General features: G+C 39.2%; 1 protein-coding gene across 1 annotated transcript in view; it reads right to left on the bottom strand.

The window, feature by feature from the left end:
- LOC109419207 (uncharacterized) overlaps window positions 1–21551 on the bottom strand; it is a 127442-nt gene continuing 105891 nt past the window's right edge. The window contains exons 6-9 of the mRNA XM_062846025.1: window positions 18886–19084; window positions 18679–18785; window positions 18487–18597; window positions 1–4903 (exon numbers count right to left, since the gene is read on the bottom strand). Of these exons, the coding sequence (XP_062702009.1) occupies window positions 4895–4903; window positions 18487–18597; window positions 18679–18785; window positions 18886–19084 (426 nt within the window). The 3' untranslated portion in view covers window positions 1–4894. The remainder of the gene's footprint in view (window positions 4904–18486; window positions 18598–18678; window positions 18786–18885; window positions 19085–21551) is intronic.

Raw genomic sequence — 21551 nt, 5'->3', positions numbered from 1 at the left:
TTTCACAATTTGTAAATAACTTATATTTTCACCTTCATATAAATAATAATCAAAAATACGTTTAGCATACACCTACACAATGTTTTCATTATGCCTTAACCGTATTGATTTTGGTTGTTCTTGTCACAAATTTTCTTTTTGCTCTTTATTGTTGAATTTTCTTTCCTATCCAATACCCCCACGTATGCTGCCGATTTGATTATTTCATTTCATTTCTGTATTGATTCTGTGTTTTTTCTTCTTCATTTGCTTGTGTTGACTCCCTCTGTCATTCCGCTTTTATCAATCTATTTGCCTTTTCTGATGCCGTAGTGATGTTTGTGCTCCACTGCAGTTTGCATTTTGCGAATGTTGAATGTTTCTACACGATTCGGTTGGGTGTTGTGTGGTTTGGATTGTTTTGATGTTTGCTTCAAGTGGGTGGATGGGTGCTTTTATAACAGTGAAAAATGGGTGAAAATGTTTTTTTTGATCTTGTGGATTCACCGGATTGAGAGAGACACATTTATTACATAGGTGATGGCGGTAGACTAGTTGTGTCACAAAATTATGCAATTGTAGGTTATGATCTGTTTTCAAATGCGGAGGGACAGCTCTAGTTGCTAGTAGAATTTATCCTTCGCAACGGTTCGGTTCGAAAAACATGACACATTTATTGTTTTGTGTTGAGGTTGTTGGATATTCTCAATTAGTTTAGTTTCTTTTTTAAGTATTTTAAGATAAAGCTTTCTGTCTTTATTTTGTGTTTTGGGATTAATTGATAAGTTTAATGTCTAAGGATATTTCGTGGATCTTTTCTTTTATGGTTATTCTAGACACATAAGCATTTGATGTTTTTATAAGGACGTGGCTTGTTTAAGTGATAGCATGTGGGATTAGAGTAGAGTGTCTCTAAAGCAGTCAGAATCATCGACACATTTGACAATGCATGCCATAAGAAAATTTGCTGGTAACAGATTGTCGTAATTTTAATATAAATCTTTCCTAACGGAGTTATAAGCTTAGAGAGAATAAAGGTGCTGCTTTAAATTAGCTGGTAATTTTGTGAGCATTCTGAGTAAACAACAATTGAAAGCACTTACATATGCCTTAACGATTCTAAATCAGCTTTATAATATGTACTGAAGTGCCAAGGTTGGTTAAACATCATATTCCTGTATTTTAAGGTTCGGAAGTGATACTATGGCATTTGCAAGGTACAAATTCAATATTGTCTTATGCATGCATCGAGAAAATTCGTGCAGAATGCAGTTGAAATTTTTGTTTACTGTAGCTTGCAAATGATGGTACGATTTAGATATAAAGCTAAAAGCCGTATTAAAATATATTTAGGAATGCCTTTGAGTTGCTTCTGTCTTCCAGCGGAGCAATGAAACCGTATGCGGCCAGCACACACATGTCACTTCAACAAAGATTAGACTTGGCTGCCTGCTAGTTTTAGAGCTGCTAAAGGTATTGCCATCATAACTCTTAATCTTGGTGGTTATAAATTTAATGTGCAAATTTATTGAAAATCAATATGATATGTATTTAGTAGATAGCTTCCAAAAGTTTCAACTTTTTTGAGACGTATTTTTTTCAAAGTATAACAAAATAGTGTCCTCATGAGAACAATGTTTGGCATCTTTATTTGCATTGTTGATATATAGCAATCAATTCATAAGACTAGAGCTGCTTATTGTTACTGTAAAGAACGTTTTCTAAAAAAAGGTCAAATGATACAGTTACAAAGTATTAATTCAAATGTGTATGTCCATGAACTAATGAATTACAAAATGTGAAATATTATGCTATAACTACAAAAAGGTGTTTGATAATATAACCACTTCTTATTCATTCGGAAAAAAAACAAGTGTTGTGAAAATGCAATTCAAACTAAATGATTGATTGAATTAAAACATAAATTTGTGCCCTTCATACTAGCAAGTATCCATAAAATGCCATCAATCTAATATGTTGCTTCGAACCTATATGTAACTCTAAACAAACGATGTGACTACATGGTTAGGAATTACTGGCATGTTTAACTTTCTATTTGCTCTAAACCAAATGGGTGTACAGCTATATTTGTTTGCAACCTAGCTCTTATGTTTCCTACTTCATTTTATTCGAAATGCTGTATTGCGCTTCCTATATAACCAATAATACACATTGCTATTCAATGTTTGTGTTAGCTACACTCGACGAATAATACGCTCTTTCTGGCATCACTAGACATCGCAAGTTTCGCAAGTATTCTATTTGTTTCGACATCTTCTTTTTTTTCTTCAATATTTTACTGTAATACTGACCAAATGAGATAATTTGTTAACATTAATTTCAACAGTTTTACATCTAGATTTGAGAATTAATAGAAAATATATTTCTGATATCAGCGCGTGTTCTAAGTCTTGTTTCTCTGAAGCTACTATTTGGTGTTCTTTCAATCAATTGGTTTTACTACGAGAAGATATGGCCCATTACCATATATAAAGTATTTCTATAAAGAAGGATGCTCACTAAAGAAAATAAAAATAATTAAATTAAAATTAATAAGTATAGGTACATAGCTGCACTGCTCTCATACAGCAGACGTTCGGTCGGTGCAAACGATTTATATGCAGTGTTTTTAACTACAAGTCTGGTAAGTGTAACAGTGCAACAAATTTGCAATTATCGCACCGGAAAACGTCAAAATAGTGCGCCAGGTAAGCCCAAATTTACAGTCGGATGAAATTTACGTTCATTTAACATCGCGGGTTTGATTCCCGTTGCAGCTGTCAGGAAATGTATTCGGCTGTGCCACTAGAACGTTGCATGCTAGTCCGTTGTCTAGCGAATAAAGTGCGAATAGCTCACCGGAAGCATTGAACGTGTCCATGTTAAAAAAAAAGTTTGGCTGTAACTTTTTTAACTAAAGCAAATAATATATTTATTCAAACGTAAAATGATGTTGAATGCGTTTTTGTCTCTACCGTTCAATCAGTCCTGATTACGAATTAATGCCTTTGTGTCAGTAGAATAATTTGAGGCCACTGGTTTTCCCTCAAAGCTGCGCCGAAACTGACTCAGAACACGTGCGGATACTCCTGTCGTTCAGTAACTAATAGGCTTTTCTCAGTTGTGTTTGGAGTAAAAATAGGTTTATTCTGTAAGGGCTACTACAAGCTTGTTCGGGTAATTGGATCGTAAAAATTTGTGTACGTAAATAGAGAAATTTTTATTCCTTACTCGAGAACCTAATATTTCTTATGCTTGAATCAACTTGTAACAGTAACTGATTTAACGTTTTTGATTGGCTTCTTCGTACCAATTAAACACCATTCTGAATGTGTGTACCCTCAGTGAATAAGTTGTGTTCTATTCTACATTACAATTTATTTTCATTTTTCAAATACCTACTATTTAATACCGATGTCCTCTTCACTTAGTATGCGGCCTACAGTGTTTCTAATGTCATTTCAGCAATCAACTTGCAAATTATTTAGTATTTTAAGCTTGCCAACTGAACCGTTATCGCGAGATTAAACACTTCTCAATTGAACTACAAAGGACCTTGCAACTGTAAGACTAAAATAGTATTCAAAGTGGAATTGCAGTTACTACCAGGGCTGGAACCTGTTGCTTTTGTGAACTGTTTGAATGAGGATTTGGACCTGAACAATAACTAAGTCAACAATCGTTCCTTACGTTTACTGTTCGTGTAAATTTGTCGCGTTTTGTGTTAATTAGATTATGTATCACTAACTACTTTGTTGTTTCATTTTTCTTCTTACTTATATTTGCTATATCAGCGGAATACTATCTCATTCCGGCTTGTTCATCATTTCACTTTCAAAACACAAACGTCGAATGTCGCATAGGTTTCACAGTGAACACAATTTTCAGACTGCAAATTCAAACTCAGCAAAATATAAATTGGATCTTCAGTGGATGGTGTTGAGACATTAGTCAGGGTAGCTTAAGATTTCGAAAAAATCGTCGTATGGCAAATTCCGAACATCGAATCCTTAAGCTACCTTGCACCAATGTTCCGAATCAATTATTACTTTTTGTTTTGCTGACCATGGTAAACTTTCTTTCGGATCAATGTCCGAGAAATGGCAGTAAGCCGTTAATCAGTTCTACTGACTTCTTGCGTTGGATCACCCCACAATGCGGTTGTCATTTTCCTATGCTGTTTGTTACACGAAAAGCGTTCGTCAAATATATGCATCGACTCTAGTACATTTATCGGTTTGGGTTTGTTAATTTACTTTGTTCCATCTTTTGCTTTTCTTGTCTAGTCGTAGCTAATATTGGTCATTTTTTTCGTGTTACGCAGATAGTTATAATGACGTTATCTTCTTTTGTTTGTCTTTTCAGAAATATGTGTAAGTCTGTAGTGTTTCTTGATTTGTTTTGTGTTGTTCACTTTTCATTTGAAATGTACAAAATATTTAGATAGATTTAGAAAGAACGTAACACGTTTGTTTCCTTGATTCAGCTTGATGTGTAAATATTACTTCACTATTTGCTTATATGCGTCACATCGAAAGGTGGGATGTTTCAGAATTTTGTCTTCGCGATGATTTAGTTTTTGTATCGTTTTTAGTTTAATTATACATAGTTTAATGTTACAGTGTATAGATAAAGACAGTATTTAATGGGGTGGGATGCACTGTGATTAGTCATCGCATATTTGCATAAAATGAGCATGGGTTTGATCTTTGATCGCTTGTAGCATTACAATTAATTTCGATGACTGTAAACTAAATTATAGTTCGACTTAGAATATGTTACAAAACATGGCAGATAACATAATTTATGTTTGCATGGAGGAGAAACGAAGAAGTAGTAGTATTTCACAGCCTACTGCGTACCATCGCTTTATCAAACGTCGCGTGTGGGATGGACAGTTTTGACTTACTTGACTTCATGTACGCTATTTTGGTAAGTTTTAGTGAATAGAAAAAAAAGTATTAACTGGTTAATATTGGTAAGTTTTTTTAAATACATATTTATTTCAGATGCACTATTAACACAACGAGAAACACAATTCAAGTCAATAATGGAGGGAATCGATCGTTAAAGTTTGATGACATGTTAAGCTCTTTAACGGTTAGTCACAGCAAATATTGGATTGGGAACTTAATGAAAACCTTTATAATATCAAGATCAGTGAATCAAAATTCAACCATCGCGCAACAATAACGACAATGTCGCAACCTGTTTGTTGCGACATTCTACCCAATGCGACATAGGTTTGTCCCAACTTGAACAAAATAGGACAAAAATCGTGCACCACGAGTGTAGAGATTTATAAGCCTTGCATTGTGATTTTTGAGCGGTAACTTCAAGTCGGTAAAAACTGCAACGCTGCTAACGATGTATCATCAAAAAGTTTCGATTTTGGGTTAGTAATAATTGATTAGTCACGAGTTGAAAAGTGCGCAACAAATTCAGCTTCCGTTTTGTCTGCAACAAAAAAAAATCGAGATCATGTCATTATCTGTTACCAGTTGGGATAAGGAGTAATCGCCGCGTCTTCTTCGTCTCTTGTTTTATGCCTCTTTTGTCTGACAATTCTCTTCATTGATCAAGATTGTCTTTGGGATCTGATACCTTGTTCTGTAATGCAACATTTAACAGACGCCATAGATGTAATGCACATTATTAGCAATGCATTTACACCGTGTCCAATAAGTTCTCATACAAAATACAAATTTAGAAAATATAATTTTATTTCACATCTGTGATTCATATTTTCAAAATGAATGCATGTATTCGAGGGTCACATAATACTGATCAAATAAAGCATACGGTATAGAATAACTTTATTATCTATTAGTTTTTGTAAGCCTAGCAGTACACTTCCGTTTTCTGAAATCTGTTTGCTCCGGTACGCAAGAAAAATGTTCGAAAAGTCTTTCATTCTACTACAGATAAATAGAGCCCATAAGGTTACATTAGACCTACAGCAATTCTTTTGCAAATATTCGCATTGCTACTAATGTTCTTCGCAAAATTGATCCCGGATGACGGTTCCAATTGACGATAATGGCAATAGAATTGCCAAGGCTGCAGGAATCAAGAAGGTAAGGGTTGCTTTTGTGAGTTTAAGGGGGCTATTTTATAACTCGAGTCGATTAATTCGGGTCGTCTGCTATCACTGTCGAGTCGAGCAGAAAAGCGATCACAGAAACCGACTAGCTCGACAGTCGACAGCAGAAGAGTGGTCGATTCGCGATTTTGACAGTTTACTGAGAGGAATTTTGTTTACACAAGCTTTTTACGAGCGGCCGCGTCGTTGAATGTTGGTGTCTGCGGCAAACATGTCCAGCTGGGTGATGCGTGTCTAGTAGTGGCATGTGGAACCGGCCAACCCAATCTGGTCCTGTAGCGGGCATCGAAATTACACCCGCGGGAACCTGGATCGTGAACATTTCGGTCAGGGCACCAGAACCAGGCATGCGAAGGCTCTGTCGACACAATTTTTTATAAGTATTCATCTTCTTGGTAACCGTAAAACGTCAAATGGCCTCCTTGGCCAACCATTGGTCAACCCATGGCCACCGGAATGTGCTCTACAAAAGCCTATTTCGAGGACGTTTTGGCCATACGGTCAAAACTAGAAATGCGACGGCTCTTTCTTCATGATTTTTCATATCGATCATTTACGTAACCATGAAAAGGTCTAATGGTCTTCCTTACCAACCCGTGGCCACTGAAATATACCCTGGAGGAACCTGTTCCGAGGACCTTTGGACCATGGTGCCAAATTTAGGTATGCGACGGCTCTATCTTCATGCTTTTTCATATCCATCATCTTGATTACCGTAAAAAGGTCCAATGTCCTCCCTAGCCAATCGAAATGCGTCCTGAAGGTGCTTTTTTCGTGAACGCCAAAACTAGGCATGCGACGGTCTATTTTCTTGATTATTTATATTAATTATCTTTTTTTCCTCCCCGCTGTTAGGGCAATCAAGCCACTACATATAATAAGCTGAACTTTTGTGACATCCATCATCTATAAAAAGGACCAATGGCCAGGCGACTGTGGTCATCCCGTGGTCATAAGAATGTGACCTGGAGAAATCTGTTTCTTGGACGTTCAGGCCATGGAGCCAGAACTACGCATGCGACGGCTCTATTTTCATGAATTTTCCTCTCTGGTCCTCCAGAAATTCCGCCAGGAATTCCTCCGGAAATTCCTCCAGGAATTCCTCCGAAAATTCCTCCAGGAATTCCTACGGAAATTCCTCCAGGAATTCCTCCCGCAATTCCTCCAGGAATTCCTCTAGAACTGCTTCAAAGAATTCCTCCAGGAATTCCTCTGGGAATTCCTACAGGAATTCCTCTAGTAGTTACTCCAGAAATTCCTCTAGGAATTTCTCCAGAAATTCCTCTAGGAATTTATCCAGAAATTCCTCTAGGAATTTGTTCAGAAATTCCTCTAGGAATTTGTTCAGAAATTCCTCTAGGATTTTTTTCCAGAATTTCCTCTAGGATTTTTTTCCAGAAATTCCTCTAGAAATTTCTCCAGAAATTCCTCTAGGAATTTCTCCAGAAATTCCTCAAGGAAATAATCCAGAAATTCATCTAGGAATTCATCCAGAAATTTCCTTCGGTATTTCTCCAGCAATATCTTTAGGAATTCCTGTATAATTCCTCCGGAAATTTCGCTAGGAATTCCTACGGAAATTCCTCCAGTAATTTGTCCACAAAATCCTCTAGGAATTCCTCCAGAATTCCTCCACAAATTCTTCTAGTGATTCCTCCAGATTTCTTCCAGAAATTCCTCCAGGAATTCCTACATAATTCTTCAAGGAATTCCTCCGGTAAATTCTCTAGGAATTCCTCCGAAAACTCCTCTAGAAATTCCTCTGGAAACTTCTCTAGGAATTCCTCTGGAAATTTCTTTGGAAATTTCTCTAAGAATTCCTCCTGGAATATCTCTAGATATATCCCTATGAATTTCTCCAGAGGAATATTCGGAAGAATTCCTAGAGAAATTTCTGGAGGAAATCTGGATGAAACCCTGGAGGAATTTTTGGAGAAATACCTTGAGGAATTCCTCCGGAAATTCCTGCAGCAATTCCTCCCGCCGGAAATTCCTGCAGGAATTCCTCCAGCAATTCCTCCAGGAATTCCTCTAGAAATTCTTCAAGGAGAATTCCTCCTGAAATTCCTCTAGTAATTCCTCCAGAAATTCCAGTAGGAATTTCTTCAGAAATTTCTCTGGAAATTCCTCCAGAAATTACTCTGGAAATTCCTCCAGAAATTCCACTAGGAAATTCTCCAGAAGTTCTTGGAATTTGTCCGAAAATTCCTAGAGGAATTTCTAGAGAAATTCCAAGATGAATTTCTGGAGGAATTTCTAGAGGAATTTCTGAAGGAATTCCTAAAGGAATTTCTGGAGGAATTACTCAAGGAATTCCTAAAGGAATCCCAAGAGGAATTTCTGGAGAAATTTCCGGAGGAATTCCTGGACGAATTCCTAGAGGAAATCCTGGAGGAATTCCTCCGGCAATTCCTCTTGGAATTCCTCTGGCAATTCCTCTAGGAATTCCTCCAGCAATTCCTCTGGGAATTCCTCCAGCAATTCCTCTAGGAATTCCTCCAGGAATTCCTATAGGAATTTCTCTAGGAATTTCTCTAGGAATTCCTCTAGGAATTTCTCTAGGAATTCCTTCAGAAATTCCTCTAGGAATTCTTCCAGAAATTCCTCTAGGAATTCATCCAGGAATTCCTTCTAGGAATTCCTTTAGGAATTCCTCCAGGAATTCCTCTAGGAATTCCTCTAGGAATTCCTCTAGGAATTCCTCTAGGAATTCCTCTAGGAATTCCTCTAGGAATTCCTCTAGGAATTCCTCTAGGAATTCCTCCGGAAATTCCTTCAGGATTTCCTCCAGGAATTTCTTCAGGAATTCCTTCGGAAATTCCTCCAGAAATTCCTCTAGAAAATCCTTTAGGAATTCCTCTAGTGATTCCTCCAGAAATTCCTCAAGGAATTCATTCAGAAATTCCTCTAGAAATTCTTCCAGAAATTCATCTTGGAATTTCTCTAGAAATTCCTCTAAGAATTTTCGGAGAAATTCCTATAAGAATTTCAGGAGAAATGCCCAGAGGAATTTTAGGAAGAATTTAAATTATTGGAGGAATTTCTGGAGGAATTCCTTGAAGAATTTTAAGAGGAATTACTGGAGGAATTCGTGGAGGAATTCCTGCAGAAATTTCCGGCGGAACTTCTGGAGGAATTCCTGGAGGAATTTCCAGAGGAATTCTCGGAGGAAATTCCGGAGCAATTTCTGGAGGAATTTCAGGAGGAATTTCAGGAGGAATTTCAGAAGGAATTTCTGGAGAAATTCCCGGAGGAAGTGCTGCAGGAATTTCCGGAGCAATTCCTCAAGGTATTTCTCCACAAATTCCTTTAAGGGTTTCATCCAGAATTCCCCCAGAAATTCCTCTAGGAGTTCCTAGGGGAATTCCTAGAGAAGTTTCCAGAGAAATATCCAGAGGAATTTCTAGAGGAATATTCGGAGGAATTCCTAGAGATTTTAACGGAGGAATTCCTTTAAGAATGATGTTGGAATTCCTGGAGGAATTACTGGAAGGATTCTGAAGGAATTTGGGAGGAATCTCTAGAAGAATTTGTGGAGGAATTCCTTGCGGAGTTCTGGAGGAATTCCTAGAGGAATTTGTGGATAAATTACTGGAGGAATTTCCGGAGGAATTCCTAGTGAAATTTCCGGAGGAATTCTAAGAGAAATTCCTGGTTAAATTTCTAGAGGAATTTTTGGAGAAGTTCCTAGAGGAATGTTTGGAGAAATTCCTAGAGGAATTTTTGGAGAAATTCCTGGAGGAATTTCTGGGAATTCTTAGAAGAATTTCTGGGAAATTCGTAGAGGAATTCCTGGAGAAATTCCTTGAGGAATTCTTGGTGAAATTTCTAGAGGAATTTCTGGAGAAATTCGTAGAGGAATTTTTGGAGAAATTCCTAGAGGAATTTCTGGAGAAATGACAAGAAGAATGTCTGGAGCAATTCCTAGAGAAATTTCTGGGAAAATTCTTAAAGGAATTTCTGAGGAAATTCCTAAAAGAATTTCTAGAGGAATTTCTAGAGGGTTTCCTGGTTAAATTTCTAGAGGAATTTCTGGAGAAAATCCTCTAGGAATTTCTCCAAAAATTCCTCTACGAATTTCTCCACAAATTCCTCTAGAAATTTCACCAAGAATTCCTCAAGGAATTTCTCCAGGAATTCCTCTACGAATTTCCCAGAAATTCCTCTAAGAATTCCCAGAAATTCCTCTAGGAATTTCTCCAAAAAATCCTCTAGGAATTTCTCCAAACATTCCTCTAGGAACTTCTCCAAAAATTCCTCTAGAAATTTAACCAGGAATTTCTCTTAGAATTCCTCCGGAAATTTCACTAGGAATTCCTCCGGAAATTCCTCCAGTAATTTATCCACAAATTCCGCTAGGAATTCCTCCAGAACTCCGCAAGGAATTCCTCCACAAATTCTTCTAGAGATTCCTCCCAAATTCCTTCAGAATTCTTCCAGTAATTCCTCCAGGAATTCCAACATCATTCCTCAAGGAATTCCTCCGTTAAAATCTCTAGGAATTCCTCCGAATATTCCTCTAGAAATTCCTCTGGATATTTCTCTGGAAACTTCTCTAGGAATTCCCCTAGGAACTCCTAGAGGAATTTCTGGGGGAATTCTGGATGAAACCCTTAAAGGAATTTGTGGAGAAATACCTTGAGGAATTGCTCCGGAAATTCCTGCAGCACTTCCTCCGGGAATTTCTCCAGAAATTCCTTCTGAAATTCCTCCTGAAATTCCTCCAGAAATTGCTCCGGAATTTCCTCCGAGAATTCCTCTGGAAATTCCTCCAGGAATTCCTCCAGAAGTTCCGCCGGAAATTTCTGCAGGAATTCCTCCACGAATTCCTCCAGTAATTCCTCTTAAAATTCTTCAAGGAATTCCTCCAGAAATTCCTCCAATAATTTAAATTCCTCCAAAAATTCCTCTGGGCATTTCTCCAGAAATTCTTCTAGGAATTTCTCCGAAAATTCTTAGAGGAATTTCTAGAGAAATTCCAAGATGAATTTCTGGAAGAATTTCTAGAGGAATTTCTGAAGGAATTCCTTGAGGAATTTCTGGAGGAATCACTAGAGGAATTCCTAAAGGATTTTCTAGAGGAATTTCTGGAGGAATTTCCGAAGGAATTCCTGAAGAAATTCCTGGAGGAAATCCTGAAGGAATTTCCGGAGGAATTCCTAGAGGAATTCCTAGAGGAATTCCTAGAGGAATTCCTAGAGGAATTCCTAGAGGAATTCCTAGAGGAATTCCTAGAGGAATTCCTAGAGGAATTCCTAGAGGAATTCCTAGAGGAATTCCTAGAGGAATTCCTAGAGGAATTCCTAGAGGAATTCCTGGAGGAATTCCTAAAGGAATTCCTAGAAGGAATTTCTAGAGGAATTCCTGGATGAATTCCTAGAGGAATTTCTGAAAGAATTCCTAGAGGAATTTCTGAAGGAATTCCTAGAGAAATTCCTAGAGGAATTCCTAGAGAAATTCCTAGAGAAATTCCTATAGGAATTCCTGGAGGAATTCCTAGAGGAATTGCTGGAGGAATTCCCAGAGGAGTTGCTGGAGGAATTCCTAGAGGAATTGCCAGAGGAATTCCAAGAGGAATTGCCGGAGGAATTCCTCCAGGATTTCCTCTAGGAATTCGTCCAGGAAATCCTCCGGAAATTTCTCCAGAAATTCCTCTTGGAATTCCTTTAGGAATTCCTTGAGTAATTCCTCCAGAAATTCCTCTAGGAATTCCTTCAGAAATTCCTCTAGAAATTCCTCCAGAAATTCATCTTGAAATTTCTCTAGAAATTCCTCTAGGAATTTTCGGACAAATTCCAAGAACTTCTGGAGAATTTCCTAGTGGAATTTCTGGAGGAATTTCCAGAGTTATTTCTGGAGGAATTTCCAGAGAAATTTCTGAAGAAATTCCTACTGGAATTTCTGGAGGAATTACTAGAGGAATTTCAGGAGGAATTCTCCTTGAAGAATTTCTAAAGGAATTCCTGGAGGAATTGCTGGAGGAATTCCTGCAGGAATTTCCGGAGGAATTCCTGCAGGAATTTCCGGCGGAACTTCTGGAGGAATTCCTGGAGGAATTTCTGGGACATTTCCTGAACGAATTTCCAGAGGAATTCTCGGAAGAATTTCCGGAGGAATTTCTGGAGGAATTTCTGGAGGAATTCCTGGAGGAATTTCCGGATGAATTCCTGCTGGAATTGCTGCAGGAATTTCCGGAGGAATTCCTCAAGGTATTTCTCCAAAAATTCCTCCAGGGTTTAATCCAGATTTCCTCCAGAAATTCCTCTAGGAATTCTTCCGAATATTCCTCTGGAGAAATTCCTAGGGATATATCTAGAGATATTCCAGGAGGAATTCTTAGAGAAATTTCCAAAGAAATTTCCAGAGGAATTCCTAGAGAAGTTTCCAGAGGAATTTCTAGAGGAGTTTTCGGAGGAATTCCTAGAGAATTTACCGGAGGAATTCCTTGAAGAATTATGTAGGAATTCCTGGAGGAATTTCTGGAAGAAATCTGGAGGAATCACTAGAAGAATTTGTGGAGGAATTCTGGAGGAATTCCTAGAGGATTTTGTGGACAAATTACTGGAGGAATTTCCGTAGGAATTCCTAGCGAAATTTCCGGAGGAATTATACAGGAATTCCTAAAGATATTGCTGGAGAAATACCGAAGGAAATTTCTGGAGGAATTCCTAGAGGAATTTCTGGAGAAATGACTAGGAGAATGTCTGGAGCAATTCCTAGAGAAATTTCTGGGAAAATTCTTAAAGGAATTTCTGAGGAAATTCCTAAAAGAATTTCTAGAGGATTTCCTGGTTAAATTTCTAGAGGAATTTCTGGAGAAATTCCTAGACGAATTTCTGGAGAAATTGCTAGAGGAATTTCTGAAGAAATTCCTAGAGGAATTTCTGGAGAAATTTCTGGAGGAATTTCTGGAGAAATTCCCAGAGGAATTTCTGGAGAAATTCCCAGAGGCATTTCTGGAGAAATTCCCAGAGGCATTTCTGGAGAAATTCCCAGAGGAATTTCTGGAGAAATTCCTAGAGGAATTTCTGGAGAAATTCCTAAAGGAATTCCTGGTGAAATTTCTTGGGGAATTTCTGGATAAATTCTTAGAGGAATTTCTGGGAAATTCTTAGAGGAATTTCTGGAGAAATTCCTAGAGGAATTCCTCGTGAAATTTCTAGAGGAATGTCTGGAGAAATTCGTAGAGGAATTTTGGGAGAAATTCCTAGAGGAATTTCTGGATTAATTCCTTGAGGAATTTCTGGAGAAATTCCTAGAGGAATTTCTGGAGGAATTTCTAGAGGAATTTCTGGAAAAAAATCCTAGAGGAAATTCTGGAAAAAAATCCTAGAGGAATTTCTGAACAAATTCCTAGAGGAATTTCTGAACAAATTCCTAGAGGAATTTCTGGATAAATTCCTAGAGGAATTTCTGGAGAAATTCCTAGAGGAATTTCTGGAGAAATTCCTAGAGGAATTTTTGGAGAAATTCTTAGAGGAACTTTCGGAGAAATTCCTAGAATTTCTGAAGGATTTCCTACTGGAATTTCTGGAGTAACTACTAGAGGAATTCCTGTAGGAATTCCCGGAGGAATTCTTTGAAGCAGTTCTAGAGGAATTCCTGGAGGAATTGCGGGAGGAATTCCTGGAGGAATTTCCGTAGGAATTCCTGGAGGAATTTTCGGAGGAATTCCTGGAGGAATTTCCGGAGGAATTCCTGGCGGAATTTCTGGAGGACCAGAGAGGAAAACTCATGAAAATAGAGCCGTCGCATGCGTAGTTCTGGCTCCATGGCCTGAACGTCCTCGAAACAGATTTCTCCAGGTCACATTCTTATGACCACGGGATGACCACAGTCGCCTGGCCATTGGTCCTTTTTATGGATGATGGATGTCACAAAAGTTCAGCTTATTATATGTAGTGGCTTGATTGCCCTAACAGCGGGGAGGAAAAAAAGATAATTAATATAAATAATCAAGAAAAAAGACCGTCGCATGCCTAGTTTTGGCGTTCACGAAGTTTCTAGAGGAATGTTTGGAGAAATTCCTAGAGGAATTTTTGGAGAAATTCCTAGAGGAATTTCTGGAAATTCTTAGAGGAATTTCTGAAAAAATTCGTAGAGGAATTTCTGGAGAAATTCCTTGAGGAATTCCTGGTGAAATTTCTAGAGGAATTTCTGGAGAAATTCGTAGAGGAATTTTTGGAGAAATTTCTAGAGGAATTTCTGGAGAAATTCCTAGAGGAATTTCTGGAGAAATTCCTAGAGGAATTTCTGGAGAAATTCCTAGAGGAATTTCTGGAGAAATTCCTAGAGGAATTTCTGGAAAAATTCCTAGAGGAATTTCTGGAGAAATTCCTAGAGGAATTTCTGGAGAAATTCCTAGAGGAATTTCTGGAGAAATTCCTAGAGGAATTTCTGGAGAAATTCCTAGAGGAATTTCTGGAGAAATTCCTAGAGGAATTTCTGGAGAAATTCCTAGAGGAATTTCTTGAGAAATTCCTAGAAGAATTGCTTCAGAAATTTCTTGAGGAATTTCTGGACTAATTTTCAGGGGAATTTCTGGGAAATTCTTAGAGGAATTTCTGGAGAAATTCCTAGAGGAATTCTTAGAGGAATTTCTAGAGGAATTTCTGGAGAGGAAATTCTTAGAGGAATTTCTAGAGGAATATAGGAGAATTTCCTAGAGGAATTTCTGGGAAAATTTCTTGAGAAATTTTTGGAGAAATTCCTAGAGGAATTTCTGGAGAAATTTCTGAGGAAATTCCTAGAGGAATTTCTGAAGATTTTCCTAGAGGAATTTTTGGAGAAATTCCTAGAGGAATTACTGGTTAAATTTCTAGAGGAACTTCTGGAGAAATTCCTAGATGAATTTTTGAAGAATTTCCTAGAAGAATTTCTGGGAAATGCGTAGGGGAATTTCTGGGAAATTCGTAGAGGAATTTCTAGTGGAATTTCTGGAGAAATTCGTAGAGGAATTTCTGGAGGTATTCCTGGAGGAAATGCTAGTGGAATTCCTGGAGGAATTCCTAGAGATATTCTGGGGGATTTCCTAGAGGAATTTCTGGAGAAATTCTTAGAGGAATTTCTGGAGGAATTCCTAGAAGATTTTCTGGACGAATTCCTAGAGGAATTCCTGGAGGAATTCCTAGAGGAATTCCTGGAGGAATTCCTAAAGGAATTCCTGGAGGAATTCCTAAAGGAATTCCTGGAGGAATTCCTGGAGTAATTCCTGTAGGAAATCCCAGAGGAATTCTTGTAAGAATTCCTGTAGGAATTACTGGAAGAATTCCTAGAGGAATTTCTGGAGGAATTCCTGGAGGAATTTCTAGAGGAGTTTCTCGAGGAATTCCTAGAGAAGTTCCTGGAGGTATTCCTAAAGGAGTTCCTTGAGGAATTCCTAGAGGAGTTCCTTGAGGAATTCCTAGAGGAGTTCCTTGAGGAATTCATAGAGGAAATCCTGGAGGAATTTCTAGAGGAATTCCTGGAGGAATTCCTAAAGGAATTCCTGCAGGAATTGCTGGAGTAATTCCTGTAGGAATTCCCAGAGGAATTCTTGTAGGAATTCTTGTAGGAATTACTGGAGGAATTCCTAGAGGAATTTCTGGAGGAATTCCTGGAGGAATTTTCAGAGGAGTTTCTCGAGGAATTCCTAGAGAAGTTCCTGGAGGTATTCCTAGAGGAGTTTTTTGAGGAATTCCTAGAGGAGTTCTTTGAGGAATTCCTAGAGGAGTTCCTGGAGGTATTCTTAGAGGAGTTCCTTGAGGAATTCCTAGAGGAGTTCCTTGAAGAATTCCTAGAGGAGTTCCTGGAGGTATTCTTAGAGGAGTTCCTTGAGGAGTTCCTAGAGGAGCTCCTGGAGGAATACCTAGAACAATTCCTGGAGGAATTCCTAGAGGAACTTTTGGAGGAATTCCTAGAGGAATTTCCAGAGGAATTCTCAGAGGAATTGCCGGAGGAGTTCCTAGAGGAATTATGTAGGAATTCCTAGAGGAATATCTGGAGGAATTCCTAGAGAAATTTTTGGAGGAGTTCTGGAGAAATCCCTAGTGGAATTTCTGGAGGAATTCCTTGAGTGTAATCGGTTCATTCCGACGCAATTTCTGGTTTCAGTTTCTTAGATGCCTGCAGGCGAAGAATCAGGTTTTGATCACCTAAACACAGGATAAACATAAAAAGATAGAAGATCTGACGCTATGGCCAAATCGTCCTCGGAGCAGGCTCCTCCAGAGCATATTCCGGTGGCCACGGGTTCACCAGGGTGGCCGTTGGTTCGCTAAGATGATGGATATGATGAATCATCAAGAAAGAGCCGCCGCATGCCTAGCTTTGGTGTCCTGACCAAGGCGGCCTTGATTGAATGCCAAGGTTTCCGCGGGGGCCATTCCGACACTCGCGACAGGACTAGATCGGGTTGGTCGGTTCTACATGTCCACTACCAACCAAGCTACCAAACACTCATAATCAGCTGGACATTTTTGCCTAATACACCAATATGCTATCTAGTACTGCAACCATAATTTAAAGCGTATGCCGTGTACTGAATACCCGACGCGTTCGCTCGTGTATCTCTTTTTGGCGCGACTGATGGAGGGTTTAAAACGGATTCCAATGAATATTCTAGAGTAGTTTTACTAATAAAATGCAAAAAAAAATGCCTACGCGCACAAGCCATGCTGTTGGTAAAAATCCAAAATTTCACATCAATCTGTCTGATCGCTGTGCGCAGACAGTAGTTTTACTGATTGCTGTGCGATGACAGGTGGCCGACCGTTTTCATCGAGTCGTTTTAGTGAGTCGAGAATTCGTTGTGCTAGACTATTTACTCGACATCCAGCGACTAACTCGTTTTGTATAATTCGACAACTATCGAGTCACATGAAATTACGGTCGACTCGAGTTATAAAATAGCCCCCTAAGAAATATCTAAGAAAACAATCAAATTAGTCGACATAATAAAATCCTATTATCGACTAAATCGTGACTGATATTTGGTTACTGTTACGACGCGTTAGTGAAAGCCCGTCGGTCGGAGTCGTGCCAGCAATGTACCATAGGGACCGCCGTCGCTGACACTGACGTTGCTCTTATTGGTAGTAATGAATAATCGAAAGATGTCTGTCGAATGGAAGGATTGCCGAGTCATGATATTAGATCTGTTGTAAGGTGAAATCGAATAGCTAAAACGCAAATCTTTATAGCCGATAATCATAAAAATCGTATTACTTTGTTTAGAATAATCAAGCTTATGTAGGTAAACATAATGAATTTATAAAATCCCTTGCATGTTTGCATATTTATGTTTAACCAAGATCGATAGGCGATTGAACTCCGCACGGATAGTGATTGCTAGTTCACTGCATCTGTGTATACGAAGCTCGATAAAGTTTCTCCGAAATCGATAAGGTAGAGCTAAATTGTATGCTACACGGTGGTGCATTAAGTCTAGCTATTGATATGTTCTAACAGGTATACGTTGCAGTATAAGGAAAAGTGAGAGGTTGACGGAATTTACGGTAGAGCGAAAACCAAGATTGTGAGTAGCCTTGTTATTTTGTAGATGATGATGTAATGTAAGCAAATGTTTGAATTTCAGCTAAAAGCGCAAATAAACACCATTTAGTTGCTAAACGGACTTGGTCGCTCGTACAATTACATACGGTATAGTTATCGAGAAAACTTTCGACTCAAGAGGTTAATAAAATATCACACGTAGATCTAGTAAAAATCTAGAACTATGTGTGAATAGTGCAGTGAACATATGCTCTGAGCTCTATACCTTGCAGAATACAAATGTACTTCACACAGATTAATAATACAAAATATTTCTCGTGATAATTGTATACCAAATGATCATTACGATAGAATAGGAACCGAGAAGAAAAACTCGTCTTGAAAGAAAATTTGAATTTCGTACTTCAGCAAATTGACACAAACCTGAATCGCAAATGGGGTGAAAGGAAAACGAGCGCATGAACAAACACCTATATCAGCAATGGTGACATGGCAGAATGTATAGTCGGCAAAGTGCACACACAATGTAAAAAAAATGTTAATCCTCACTCTCCCGTTTATCCGCGCTGTGTTGATAGAGCATACTTTGTTGAATTGGAATATGGTGACACGCAAAATAAACACACGGGTTTCGGGACTACCGAAACGGCGGGAAAAGAATGCAAACGAAATCTGCATGCGAAAAGTTCTTTTTGTAATGGGGTTGTTCACAAATCACGTATTTATTGAATGTCTAATTGCTCAGAAGTTTTTGCCTCTAGTCTTCATAAAATTTTGAATATGACATGAAGTTCTATGGCTCTTAACGTTGAAAAAATCTACGTGATTTTTGAACTGTCCCTTATGGCGAATCTTCAGTAGGACAGTACAAAAGAAAATGTGCGAAGGTATTTTTTTCTCATGTTAATCACCTCATGGCAAACTTCCATATAGTCCGGGTCGTGCATAATATCCTTGATCATGTCCTTCAGCATTGTGTATCGCGGGAAAATTGGGTAAATTTTAGAATTTCCATACTCAGCCTGCAAAGAGAGATGAAAAATGGAAGGATTATTCAAGCAGCTCTAATATTGTTTTTTTTTCTATGATTGAATCCAACTTACCTTTAACTCCCGGATGAGGTTTCTCAGACCGGTATACTTTTTCAGTAAGCGGTACAAGTCATTAATCATTTGGGTGTTCTCCTGCTCTATCTGCGCCGTCGTCATCACTTTAAGAGTCAAAAGATGTAAACGATATAGATAGCATCATAGTGATCAAATGGCAAAATAATTTCATGCATGCATGAACGATTTAACGATTCTACTCACTTTCCAGACGCTCCATCCGTTCCCGTTTTTCCGCAGCCTCTTCTGCCAGCTTGGCGGACGTTTTGACACCTTCGCCTGACTTTTGCGACTTTTCCATAATACTGCACGCCCGTAACACAAAGGCAGGGACTGTTTCGAGCTTTTCCTGTTTGGGTATTTCCACTAGCGTCCAGTATTGGGTTTCTAAGCGAATGACATCCTGTGGAACGAGATGGAGACGACAAGAGATGATGTCAGGTTATCGTAAAATGGAACACTGTTGATCAATGGGGCAGTTCGCGATAGTCATTTACATTTATAGGGGAATTCGAGGGAAATACCCTTTGCCTTTGATGGCAAATAAGTTCTGTATAATAGACATATGCAAAGTATAAAATCAATAGAAGTTTCAATGCAATAGCTGCTTTATTGGAGATGATATAAGGAGTTAGCGAAAATTTTGTTTGCTTTGGAAACATCATACTATTTTTTTTCCGAAAATCACCCAAAAGATCCTAGATAATTTCTTGACACACTCAGTCTGTCCCTTCAATGTTCTTCTCAATAACATAGACGTAATGCACTTCGTCAAGTTAGCTGAAGACCTTTCTTGTTTTGGAAGATACATTTCTTGCTAAAATGTAAATTTTGGCGGAGGAATCTACACAGTATAGGAATTCCCAACACTTGGATGCAATTCTTTTTGTTCGTTTTGAAGCGATGCGAAAGCAAGTAGAAATTTTGGGATGCTGGCTGGGTCGTAAAATAACAAAAACCACTGCTTAATCTTTACAACTGAAGAATAAAAATTATATTTTCGTGCAATATTATAATAGTATGTAAAAATTATTGTTCTACTCGTTACCGGTGTATCTCTAGAGCCCAAAGTTCATTGGATATGAAATGTGAGCAGAGATTTTGGTGAAATTTGCATTTGATGTTAGTATTAATTTATAACGTGCCGAGCATTAGTTCATTCATTCATTTATTTAGTAGGTATTAGGGGCTGTCCATAAACCACGTGGTCATTTTTTTGGGACTTTTCAAAACCACCCCCCCCCCTGTGTGGTCATTAGTCCATACAATTTTTTTTATTTGTTCGTACAAAATGGTCATTGGCCGAACCCCCCCCCCCCCCCTCTAATGACCACGTGGTTTATGGACAGCCCCTTACATGAAATTCAAGATGAAACTGAATCAACAATATTTCTCCATGATACACGGTTTGTGGCTGCCGCTCTCCATCCTCGGTCACGCTCAATGCTCGCCATGTCACGCTTTACCTGGTCCACCTATCGTACTCTCTGCGCTCCACGCCTGTTTGTGCCAGTCGCGAGCACCAACTTTGCAGGGTTGTTATCCGGCATTCTTGCAACATGCCCTGCCCACCGTATCTTTCAGAACAGTCCTTTGCTGCACGATCATAGTAATTTCCTCCGTTGCCTTGATTCCTGTCTACATTCTCTTCGCCATTCAGGTGCTCGTCGAAGTGCTGCATCCACCTTTCGACAACCTCACGTTTGTCCGTCAGGAGGCTCCCGTCATTATTCCTGCAAATTTCGGCTTGCGGCACGAAGCCTTTGTGGGATGCGTTGAGCTTCTGGTAGAACTTTCGTGCTTCTTGTGAACGGCACAGCAGTTTCATTTCCTGACATTCCGCTTCGTCCAGGTGGTGCTTTTCTCCCGGAAGAGATGGATCTGCTGCTTCCGGTTCTGTCCTCCTCCTCTTCTTGGTGTAACGTCCTCTTTGAGACAAAGCCTGCTTCTCAGCTTAGTGTTCTATGATGAGCACTTCCACAGTTATTAACTGAGTGCTTCCTCTGCCAATGACCATTTTGCATGTCTATATCGTGTGGCAGGCACGAAGATACTCTATGCCCAAGGAAGTCAAGGAAATTTCCTTTACGAAAATATCCTGGACCGACCGGGAATCGAACCCGTCACCCTCAGCATGGCCATGCTGAATACCCGTGCGTTTACCGCCTCGGCTATATGGGCCCCCACCGGTTCTGTCTGTATCGCTTCACATTCTGTCGGGTTCCATGCTACAGAATTACCGCCCGCGCTGCGTTCTTATTCTCCAAAACCGCTCTGCACTCTTCGTCGAACTAATCTTTTCATCCACTCCGTTCTACGCACTCGATAGTGCTCTCGGTTGCGTGACTGCTTCGACTGTACTCCAGTAGTCCTACAGAGGGGCCCCATTAAGCACACCCTTTTCCGATTGCTTCAGTCGCTCTAGATCGTACCGCGGTGGCTGCCGGTACTGTACATTGGAAATAAGGGAGAGTTTTGTACGCAGTTTAACCATCACCATAGCTCCTGACGTCGTTAATGTCAGAGAAGTGCCGTCCATCAATGAGAACGTGGTCGATTTGCAATTCCGTATGCTGTGGTGATCTCCAGGTGTAACGTTAAGGGAGGCTATATTGGAACAAGATGCTACGAATGGCCATATTCGATGGCGAAATCGATGAGGCTTAGGCTATTTTCGTTCATCAGCCGGTTCCTCCTCCTGGCATACCTGAGCGTTTAGGTCTCCTGTGGTGATCTTGACGTCGTGGCTTGAGCAGCGGTTGTACTCACGTTCGAGCTGCGCGTAAAATGCGTCTTTTTCATCATCAGTGCTTCCGGAGGGAGGATTGTGCACGTTTATTATGCTGATGTTGAAGAATCGGCCCTTGATC

This window comes from Aedes albopictus, chromosome 1 (genome assembly GCF_035046485.1).
Source record: "Aedes albopictus strain Foshan chromosome 1, AalbF5, whole genome shotgun sequence".
Lineage (NCBI taxonomy): Eukaryota > Metazoa > Arthropoda > Insecta > Diptera > Culicidae > Aedes > Aedes albopictus.
The sequence above is the reverse complement of the archived record's forward strand: the minus strand, read 5'-3'. Positions and strand labels throughout refer to the sequence as shown.